At 32.3% G+C, this 12,172-nt stretch overlaps 1 protein-coding gene across 2 annotated transcripts in view; it reads right to left on the bottom strand.

Moving 5' to 3' along the window:
- LOC143069282 (structure-specific endonuclease subunit MUS81-like) overlaps window positions 1-12,172 on the bottom strand; it is a 47,454-nt gene that overhangs the window by 18,615 nt on the left and 16,667 nt on the right. For both annotated transcript variants that reach the window (XM_076243837.1, XM_076243835.1), the window contains exons 12-19: window positions 11,728-12,025; window positions 11,071-11,192; window positions 10,351-10,463; window positions 9,960-10,076; window positions 9,173-9,268; window positions 7,136-7,261; window positions 5,300-5,403; window positions 4,599-4,682 (exon numbers count right to left, since the gene is read on the bottom strand). In XM_076243837.1, the coding sequence (XP_076099952.1) occupies window positions 4,599-4,682; window positions 5,300-5,403; window positions 7,136-7,261; window positions 9,173-9,268; window positions 9,960-10,076; window positions 10,351-10,463; window positions 11,071-11,192; window positions 11,728-12,025 (1,060 nt within the window). The remainder of the gene's footprint in view (window positions 1-4,598; window positions 4,683-5,299; window positions 5,404-7,135; window positions 7,262-9,172; window positions 9,269-9,959; window positions 10,077-10,350; window positions 10,464-11,070; window positions 11,193-11,727; window positions 12,026-12,172) is intronic.

Consider the following 12,172-nt stretch of genomic DNA (forward strand, 5'->3'; position numbering starts at 1 on the left):
TTCAAAAAATCATAACACTATAACTAACTGGTGGGATGTATAAATACCGAGCCGCGTCAAAGAGTATTCGTCAAAATACAAATAGAAAGAAACAGAGGTGAAGGTAAACCGCAAACATATAATTAAACTCAAAACATTAAAGAGTATGGAAAAGCCTTGGTCTGACAAGCGAAATACGTCGATAAGACGCACATCAGTAAATAAAAGTTCAAACCATAACCAGGATGGAGTACCACAAACCCCACATAAAACTTCTGTGGTGTAAGTATGATGCGTTAATAAAATCACATTTGGTGGTGAATGAGTAGTATAAACGGCCGCGAAGGTTACAAATATGATGTTAATTGTCTTCTAATTGTTGAAATTATAATTCTTAAAATTTTAAATCAAAAGTTACCCACATCTAAAAATAAAGTTACGGACAGTCTGCTTAGTTTCAATCAAAAAGTTACGGACACCTTATGCATTTTTTAAAGTTGACCTTGCGCTTTAGTGAACTCTATATTAACAAATTTATGGTAATTGTTAGTCATTTCTTTATTCAATAATCCTATAAATATTTACATTCTGCATGAAAAACGTCGCAAAAGGTACATTTTGTATGAATTAAATATCAACGAGTTTAGAGTCCGCCATCTTGGGCTGTGGGTAACTTAAGTTACCCACAGCCGTTTAAGCACAGTGACTGGTGCTCAAGTCAACATCTTACCGCTTTCAATTTACAAGAAATTGTCAAACGTGAAATTAAGCAAAACTTCCACTTCTCTTACTAGCTATTCAGGAGATAAACTCAAAGTTAAAGGAAAATGTTCGTTGTATTTAAAAGACAAAAACTGTGAATTCTTTGTGACGGACACAAATCAATCTCCGCTATTAGGATTCAAGGCGTCAAATGAGTTAGGTCTTATTCATGTTATTATGACGGTACAAGCAGACGTTGACGATCCTGTCAAATCGTTTCCGAAAGTCTTTACAGGCTTAGGATGTCTAGAAAAACCTTACCATATCAAAATAGACTCAAGCGTCAATCCTGTAATAAACCCGCCGAGAAAGATACCCGCCGCGCTTCGAGAAAAGCTCAAAGGTACATTAAAAGAAATGGAAGACAAAGAAGTAATCCGAAAGGTCGACGAACCGACAGACTGGGTGAATTCGTTGGTTGTTGTGGAAAAGCCGAAAACAGGAAAGTTGAGGATTTGTTTAGATCCAAGAAATTTGAATAAAGCGATAAAACGAGAACATTTTGCGCTACCAACAATAGAGGACATAACCACACGACTGACAGGTGCTAAATATCTAAGTAAACTAGACTGCAATAGTGGATATTGGCAGTTACGCATGGATAAAGAGAGCCAGCTCCTTACTACGTTTAACTCTCCATTCGGGAGGTATTGCTTCTTACGAATGCCTTTTGGAATTAAATCGGCACAAGAAGTATTTCAAAAACGAGTGTCACAATTGTTTGAAAACTTGAAAGGAGTTGAAACTGATATCGACGATATTCTAGTGTGGGGAACAACGCGAAAGGAACACGATGATAGACTTCGCTCAGTTCTTAACAGATGTCAAGAGGTTGGACTTACGTTAAATGCCGAAAAATGCAAGTTTCGAGTAAAAGAGGTGACGTACATTGGACATACTCTAAGCGCAGATGGAGTTAGACCCGATCAGGAAAAGATACGGGCTATCAAAGAAATGCCGGCTCCAACAGACAAAAAAGGAATACAAAGACTACTAGGGACAATTAATTATTTAGCAAAGTTTGTTCCGAATATGTCAGCAGTTACAGAGCCTATCAGAAAGCTGTTAAAAGAAGAAAATGAATTCATTTGGACACATGAACAGCAACAAGCATTTGAGAAACTAAAAGACATTATAACTAGGAATCCAGTATTAAGTTTCTACGATGTGTCAAAACCAGTTACTGTAAGTTGTGATGCATCCCAATGCGGTCTAGGGGCAATGTTGATACAGGACAATAAACCTGTTGCATATGCATCAAGGTCATTGACAGATGCCGAAAGCAGATATGCCAACATAGAAAGATAATTACTTGGTGTGCTATTTGGATTGGAAAGATTTAATGATTACACGTATGGTAAACACATAAATGTTGAATCTGACCACAAACCGTTAGAGATGATCGTGAGAAAATCTCTAGGGTGTGCTCCGCCACGACTACAGAGGATGTTACTGAGGTTACAAAAATATGATTTCTCACTGAAGTACATACCAGGGAAGGATTTAATAGTTCCAGACATGTTATCGCGAGCGCCGATAAAGATCAACACAAATAATGAAGTGGAAAATGATATAGAGTGTTTCGTGAACATGGTCATAAGAAATACATCAATGTCTGATAGAAATCTTGAACAAATAACAGAAGAAACTTCAAAGGATGGTACTTTACAAACACTGACCAGGCTAATAATAGACGGCTGGCCAGATGAGAAAAATGAGGTTCCCAAGGAGGTTTTTGAATATTGGAATTTCCGGGATGAATTATCAAACGTAAATGGAATTATTCTGAAAGGAGAAAAGATAATTATACCAGCGAGTATGAGAAAGAATATTCTCAACAAACTACACGAAGGACATTTGGGAATAGAAAAAACCCGAAAATTAGCAAGAGACTCTATTTTTTGGCCAGGAATTAATGCACAGATTACTGATTTTATTTCGAAATGCAGTGTGTGTTTAGAAAGCAGAAGATCAAATTCAAAAGAGCCAATGTCCGAAAGTGAATGTCCAGATCTACCGTGGATGACAGTTGGTACCGATATTTTTTATTGGAACAATAACAATTACCTAATCATTGTAGATTACTACTCAAGATATTTTGAAATTGCGAAATTAGAGAACATACGTGCGTCATGCGTTATAACACACATGAAATCCGTTTTTGCGAGACACGGCATACCGACAAAAGTCCGAAGTGATTCAGGATCTCAATACGTATCAGCTGAATTTCGACAATTTGCAGAATCATGGGGCTTCACACACACAGTGTCTAGTCCACACTATCAACAGTCCAATGGATTAGCCGAGAGATTCGTTCAAAGCGTCAAGAAAATGCTAAGCAAATCTAAAGAGGACGGAAAAGATCCGTATATTGCTATGTTAAAATACAGAAATACACCGTTGGAAAATCTTGACTCACCAGCTCAACTATTAATGAATAGAAGACTGAGGACAACTATTCCGACAATAAAGAACCGTTTGAAACCAAAATGCGGGAATTTGAAGAACACGCAAATCAAAATGAAACAACAAAAAATAAATCAAAAACAATATTACGATAAAAGTTCAAAACCATTACCTGAATTACAGCCAAATGATACTATTCGATTCCAGCACAAACCGAAAGGAAAATGGGACCAAGGAACTGTTGTGAAATATAATAACACTCCGAACTCGTATGTGATTGAAACACCAGAAGGACAAATTTTCAAAAGAAACCGAAAACATCTAATGAAAACAAAAGAAGACAAAATTGAACAAACATCTTTAGAAGAAGCAAATGAAAACAATCACAATGACAATATAACCGATGAACAATCTACAGAACCATCATCTGTTAGAAGAAGTGAAAGATCTGTCAAAAAACCTACTCGACTAATAGAGGAGTGTTAAATTCTAAAGGAAATCTGAGTAGTGCCGTAAGGGACAGAATAATGCCCTTGCTCAGATTTATCGAGTAGGAAAAGGCAGGAGAGTCTATCCTGACCTTACGTTTGTATGAAATTATTTAAATAGATAATCACAATTTCTTCAAATTTGTCCATCAAAATTATTTAATTTAGTATACGTTTACTACTTATGTGAGAAAACATTTTCTCTATTTTCTTTATTGATCAACATGTGATTTTCTTAAGTAATTTCGTATGATCGTTAAATTGCATGCTGTCTGTAAATATTTATCGTAGTTAATTAGATTCAACATTCAACGCAAACTGGCTAGACTTTCAATGTGACTTAATGAACTGTGTTAAATTAATTGCTTGTCTCAAGAGGGGGGTTGTAATGATATTGCTATATCATCTGGTCAATGTTTACGTTTATAGAGACTCCGCCTATCTTATCTTGATTGACATTATAACAGTTACACGTGCTTAAAGTTCATTGACTTTATCTATATATAACACACTGGGGTTTTATAACATGTGCAGTTCTATATCATGTAGTCTTATAATAAACATGTATTAATTATATGGATTAACTCAATTGGCCTCTCACGATGGTAACATAACAACATGTACACCTTACAGTCCTTCAATACACCGAATATACTAGACCTATTGCTTATTGTATCTGAGATATGGACTTGACCACCAAAATTTAACCTTGTTCACTGATCCATGAAATGAGGTAGAGGTCAAGTGAAAACTGTCTGACGGTCATGAGGACCTTACAAGGTACGCACATACCAAATATAATTATCCTATTACGTATAGTAAGGGAGAATTCAACATTACAAAAAATCTGAACTTTTTTTTCAAGGGGTCACTACCCATATGTCGAGCTTTCTGCAACAAAAGTTGCAGGCTCGTCAAAAATCTAATTTAACTTAAGGTAACATTTGGACAATTTCTACATACCTCATTGCCTTGCCACATTTTATTCCACTAAGCATTAATTCTTTATCCTTCTCTGTTCTGCATTCATTATATGAATACAACAACCTGTATTGAAAAAATTTAAGAGTCATATCAAACAAGTTTCTGGGGATTATAATGTTCAAGATATTTGAGCCAATGGATGCATATATACAAACTAATGTCCTCTTTGGTCATTTTTTACCAATCCAGAACTTGTAGTGGAAAAAAAAAAAAAACTTTCCGATTTTATTTATCAAAAACTTTGGTTGATAATTAACATTCAGGTTTAAGTGCAGAAGTTTACCCATCATGACCTTGATTACCAATCAACACAGAATCATGAACCATGTGCATAAAAATGGAGACAAAAGATTGTTTAACTTTGACCTAACTTTGACTAAGAAAAAAATTAAGGTGTCAAATTACTGAACAATTAAAACAATTGTTCAGTAATTTGACACCTTAATTTTTTTCTTTAGAAATCAACTGTTTGATTCCATAACTGTTAATTCAAAACTCATTGTGTATATTTATTCATGGGATTGATAAACAGCAGATAAAATGCAGAATTAAAGAATGCAATTTCATAAAATGCAATCAGAATTCAAAATCTTGAAATTAAGAAATATGATACCCCAATTACATCATTAGCATGAATAAATCATCTATAAATTGATAAAAGTAGGTAACAAAATACTTACTGTTTCAGAGTATTATATTTATCACTGATAGCTTTAGCTTTCTCTGCAGACATTCCGTATAGTTGTATCAGCTGTTTACCAAACATTTCTTGTACTGTCAATATCTATAAATACACAAGTTTACCCCATCTAGCTAAATTGCCTATAAAATTTTATTCTTCATACAAAATGATGACTTTTTAGCTATCAATTTTTTTTAAGCAATTATGAAAAAATAAATTTGCATCTTGTTTATGCACAAATTGATTTGAATTCACACTGGAATATATATTAACATTTCTTTACACAACTATTGATATATTGCATGATTTAAAACTAGTAAAAATATGAATACCTTAACAGAATATGTCTGTCTCTGTATTTCAGAATATAGTCAACATAAAATGAAAAGTACTACATGAATTAGGGGCAAAATTTTAATGTTGAACAATGAATAGAAAAGATGATGTAAAGGTCAAGTGAATCACTTCTATTTTATAAACAAGTAATGGATTAATTAAAGAGGCACAAAACTTAAAATTAACAATTGAACCATGAAAATAAGAGATGATCAAGTGAATTCTGATAAGGAAACATATCCAACTACAATAATTCTACAAACCTAACTGGAGTTACCAAAAGCATATTATTAATAAGAATTAGGAAATGACCAAAGCACCAAAACTAAATAACCTTTAAACAATGAAAGAAGCTTGAGATGAAGTAACACTTAAGAGAAGACATGCACACAACAACAGATTATATAGACAAAATTATACATGTCCTTTACTCATAGCATATATACAAACTAGCATTCAGAACTAGAGGCTCTTGTGAGGCTCTCAAGAGCCTGTGTCGCTCACCTTGGTCTATGTGCATATTAACAATAAACACAGATAAATTCATGACAAAATTGAGTTTTGGTGATGGTGATGTGTTTGTAGATCTTACTTTACTGAATATTCTTGTTGCTACAATTATCTCTATCTATAATGAACTTGGCCCAGTAATTACAGTGGAAAATATTTCCTAAAAATTTACAAAAATTAACAAAAATTTATGAAAATTGTTAACAATTGACTATAAAGAGCAATAACTCCTTAAGGGGTCAATTGACAATTTTGGTCTTGTTGACTTATTTGTAGATCTTATTTTGCTGAACATTATTGCTGTTTACAGTTTATCTCTATCTATAATAATATTCAAGATAATAACCAAAAACAGCAAAATTTCCTTAAAATTACCAATTCAGGGGCAGCAACCCAACAACCGGTTGTCCGATTCATCTGAAAGTTTCAGGGCAGAGAGATCTTCACCTGATAAACAATTATACCCCATGTCAGATTTGCTCTAAATGCTTTGGTTTTTGAGTTATAAACCAAAAACTGCATTTTACCCCTATGTTTTATTTTTAGCCATGGCAGCCATCTTGGTTGGTTGGCGGGTCACGCCACACATTTTTTAAACTAAATACCCCAATGATGATTGTGGCCAAGTTTGGTTAAATTTGGCCCAGTAGTTTCAGAGGAGAAAATTTTTGTAAAAGTTAACGACGACGACGGACGCCAAGTGATGGGAAAAGATCACTTGGCCCTTTGGGCCAGGTGAGCTAAAAACTGAATATTTCAATCTCAAACAATGGAAGTGAGATCAAGGACATATGACATATGTCAAACCATAAGCTATCTATAAACAAAATATGCTTTGTCAAGTTCTACCTTCTAAATTTTCAGGTTTTTAAAAGAAGATAATGCAATTTAGAGATGAACATATTTATGTCTCACAAATGTAATGAAAAGTCCCAGGTAAGACAAAAGTCTGTGTTTTATTTACTTTTAAATGTTCTTTTCTATTTACCTTTGACTTTACTGATCCTACATTGAAATGTTCAAATGTGATAAGCTTTTGTTCACTGTCGTTGATATCAAAAATTTTGTTATATTCTTGAATTTCATCAACACTACAGGCATGTAATGTTTTGTTCTGAAAATAAAAAACAAGGTTGTACAAATATCTGAATAGAAATCAAACTTTAACATTTTTCTTTTGTCTTAAATAGAGAATAATCTTGTCTCATCACCTTTTTATACTGATCACATAATATTAAAAAAAATATTCATTTTTATTTTAAAAAACAGGCTTTTATCAGATATTTTCAGTAAATAAATAATAATTTGGATTACAATAAGTGTTTTCTTACTACATTGGAAACTATGGGGAAACAAGTGTAAACTGTGAGCTACTGCTCACTGATGATACCCCCGCCGCAAGTGGATAATGTTAATAGTGTAAAAATATGCAAGTGTTCGATAAACAGGAAGTTGTCGAGTGATGAATCTGAAAACGCATCACACGGTATAGCTGACTTATATAAACCCTGAAACCAAATTTCAGAAATCCTGGCATTGTAGTTCCTGAGAAAAATGCAACGAAAATATTCGACTTGGCCATCATGTGTAAAATAATACAAGTGTTCAGTAAACAGGAAGTTGTCGAGTGATAAATCTGAAAACACATCACACGGTATAGCTAACTTATATAAACCTTGATACCAAATTTCAGAAATCCTGGCATTGTAGTTCCTGAGAAAAATGCGACGAAAATATTCATGGGACTGACAGACTGACAGACAGAGGTAAAATAGTATACCCCTTTTTCAAAGTGGGGGTATAATTAAGTATAATTCAGCATAACATAATCACTAAAGTAACTCCACTATTAAATCAAAATCTTTAAATTTCTAAATATTATTAATATCACAGGGCAATAACTCCTATTCAGGCTTGATGCATCTTGTCATGCTGTCAGATAATTTTTGCAATTTACACTTTTAAGTTAGCTTCTAGTTTTTGAAACAATGGCAAGAAAATGCCCCTAAAAGTTAAAAATCAACATTTCAGGGAAAATAACTCTAAAATAAATGGACAGATGTATAAATTTTCATGGTAGATGGAAGTTGTTGCGTTGTCCATTTTCACAATGTTAGATTTTCTCCAACTGATATAGTCTAAGAAATATTAGCTAAAATAGTTGACAAGAGACAGAGGGATGGAGAAAGGACATAACATGTTGCTTAAAAAGATAAAAACATGGATAGCTGCATTTTTTTCTTAATTTTTGGTTTAAAATATAGCAAGTCAAATTTGGTGACATTATTTTATTAAGTTTCTTGACCTTAAGCAAAAGTGCATGTTCAAATTGATCAAATAATTTCAGAAGACTGGCATTAAACAGAAAGAAGTAGGTCCGGTAAGGGCCGATTTTGGCCTCAAATTTCAGGTTCATCTAACGAAAATTTTTGGACCCTTTTTAAACACTTAAGTGTCTATTTCAATTTATTCGATTAGTTTATGTGAAATATTTTAACTGATTTAGTCATTTAAAACGCTCTGATTCAAGCTTAAATATGGAAAATTTATCAAATGTGCCAAAAAACGTCACTTTTCAGATGGTTTTTGTCAAAAATGAAAGTGGCCGCATCCGTGTTCATCCTCAATCTTTATATATGTTTTGTATTATCATCAAATACAACTTACGTTACAATATTATGAATGAACACGAATGCGGCCACTTTCATTTTAGACGGAAACCGTCTAAAAATTAACCAAAATGCTAAAATTTTGAAGATTTCAGTAATTTAGCATGACTTAATGATGCTAGAGCACGATATTTGTGCTTTGTATAGTCAAAAACAGCTCATATTTATGTAGCAGAAGTATTTTACATTCCAAAATAAAGCTTAAAGATTACATTTTCACAATTTTCTAAAACTGCTATATTTTGGGGCCAAAAAGGGGTCTTACTGAACCTACTCCTTTGTTGTACTTGGAAACATGGGTGTACAACTTGGGGATGGTAAAAGATATCAGAAGTCTTAGGGTATTTTCAACAAACCCTATATAATCGTTGAAGATGTCTTGTCATAACTGTTAGATATGCCACTGTTTCTTTACTGCCTTTTGTTCTTTTCAATTGAAATCCATCTATAACCTACAAATCATTGAATCTCCTTTATATATCAAATACAGAATATTCAGTCTAAAAACTATTATTTGCACCATGCAAAAGTTATTTAATAAATCATTACCACAATATTACTCAGATTGTTGAACTAGATTTTTCGATAACATAAGTAATGATTTGTTTTGAATTCTTATTGAAAGATTTGTTTAATTTTGTAACCATTATTTTATTTGAAGATCATTAAGTTTGTAATTGAGATCTTACTGTAAGATTGGTCATTGTTTGTTTGATAGCGCTCCCTGGAATACTGAAGTAAATTTGTAATTCATATCTTACTAAGTTTGTAATTGAGATCTTACTGTAAGATTGGTCATTGTTTGTTTGATAGCTCTCCCTGGAATACTGAAGTAAATTTGTAATTCAGATCTTACTGTAAGATTGGTCATTGTTTGTTTGATAGCTCTCCCTGGAATACTGAAGTAAATTTGTAATTCAGATCTTACTGTAAGATTGGTCATTGTTTGTTTGATAGTGTTTTCTGGGATACTGAAGTAAATTTTTAATTGAGATCTTACTGTAAGATTGGTCATTGTTTGTTTGATAGTTCTCCCTGGAATACTGAAGTAACATGTAATTCAGATCTTGCTGTAAGATTGGTCATTGTTTGTTTAATTGTGCTCTCTGGGATACTGAAGTAAATTTGTAAATGAGATCTTACTGTAAGATTGGTCATTGTTTGTTTGATAGTGCTTTCTGGGATACTGAAGTGTTGCATGGATCCATGATCTTCTACCAAAAATATAGGACATCTTAAACCGCAGTGTTTCAATCTGAACTAATAAAATAAATTATCATAAAATATACTCAACTATTATTTTTACTACATACATTTTTTACAGTTGCTTTAGTGAATAACTAAATTTTACTGTTTTAAAGGCATTGTTCAATCTGATTGAATTGTGCAGGTTTTATATTTCTAGGGTAAGATAATAAAAACAATTCTAAAAAAATTTTTTTTTTTTTTTTAACAATCTGATGAACTTGAACTCAGCATGAAAGTGTAAAGTTGTAAAGTCAAATTTTCAAAGTAAACAGATTACACAATTCACCTTTTGATCTTTCAGTCTACCATCTGTACAACTGTGTACTAAATCATCCATTCTTTTTCTCTCCACAATATAGTCTAAAACAAGTTCTTTTGGTTTATGATCTGGCATAAAATCTGGAATACATAAACTCATTTCATTACATAAACTCATTCATTGCATTTATAATGGTGTCATAGTAAGGAAAACTAAAGGAGTAAGAATTTGTAAAATAAAATTGATCTATGTGTTCAAAAATGCATGTTAAAGGCTGAAGACATTGTTGATTTCAGGAAAACATTGGAAAAAGGTATACATGAACCAACAATATATGAGGCAGAACCATGTTTTTTAAAATTTCTATCAAGCTTTGGAGATAGAAATGTACTCTGAGCTGTTACTCATTAATTTATATCCATGCTCTTAGGAATATTATGGTACAAGAATTAATGCAAGATCCAAAATGAGGATGAGTAAAAGCTCTTCCATTTGAAAATGTATCACATGGTTTGCTTATTAATATGAAGCCCCATACTAAATAGAAGCAGTCTCTGACTTGAAGTTGCTGCAGAAAATGCCAAATAAATGTGTGATCAACTAGACTAATGGACAGGCAGAAGTAAAACTCCATAACACTCTTTTGAACATTGAATCTGAAAACTTATGTTATACATGCACCTTTTAGTAAAACATATTTCATAAATAATAACTATTTTTTCAAGCAAATATAATAAAGAGTTTTACTTTGTGAGTATTCTGGTTTTTCTCTAGCAAGCCACAATAAGTCTCCAACTTGCAATTCTCTTAAATCACAGTTTATACCATTCTTCATGAGATCTGGTAGCAAATTCTTACTGCCTTTCTTTCTGTTTTGTTATTGAAAAACAATATATAAATGAAGATTGTCTATATATACATGTAATTGTTGATATTAAAACAATAAATGTACTTGTCAAATGCAGTGTGTCTTATCACGTCATTAAATTTTGAAATAATAGTTCAAAAAACTAATTCCCTAATTGAAGCATTTGATTTTCAATAAAAACAAAGCTTGTATTTATTGGTTATTCATCTCAAATGTAACCCATGTTGAGTAATAGACACAACAAGTTGTCGACAAATTTATTAATCGAAATTGTGCATAATACAATTATTGAGTTCAATTTTGTTCATTTTTTTCCCTCCAAAACACAGCTTTCCATTTTTCATTTTAGACATTTTTTGTTCAACTTTCGTGTTTATTAAAATACAGATATCTAAAAATAAGATTGATTATAATGCAAAGTGCAACTAGTACAAGCAACTATAATTTGAGCTAGAAACAATCTGCATATCATGTTGCTGGATGCAGTAAAGAAGAGTCTAGCAGGTTTTCCTTTAAATATTGAAAAAAACACCTACCCTCCTCCATAAAATTCTCTATTATCAATGCACAAAACTATTTCAAACTGCCCTGGTCTTAGTGAAAAATCTGGTCTTGGTAAACTGTATGTTGATGATACTGAACTGATGCTCTTTATAGAGCTCTGGGAACTCTGAGAATCTAAATCTATGGTTTCTTGAAACTTTGAAAAAGAAGGAATGGGAGGTAACTCATCCAACAAGGGAAGTAATTTTAGTTCTGCAGATGGATTTGCCATAGCACTCTGCTTTTTTTGTCTAGGTTTCTTCTCCTTAACAGATTTTTGTGCTTCTTGAACTAAAATATAAAATAACTTTTAACTAAATGAGAATACATCTATCTTATTTTTTTGATTGTGTCATCATAGACTTTAAAAAAAAAACTAAAAAAAACTGTAATATTAGAAAACTTTTTGAAATAGTATACCATGTTAAGTTTATTATA

This window comes from Mytilus galloprovincialis, chromosome 3, assembly GCF_965363235.1.
Source record: "Mytilus galloprovincialis chromosome 3, xbMytGall1.hap1.1, whole genome shotgun sequence".
Taxonomy (NCBI): Eukaryota; Metazoa; Mollusca; class Bivalvia; order Mytilida; family Mytilidae; genus Mytilus; species Mytilus galloprovincialis.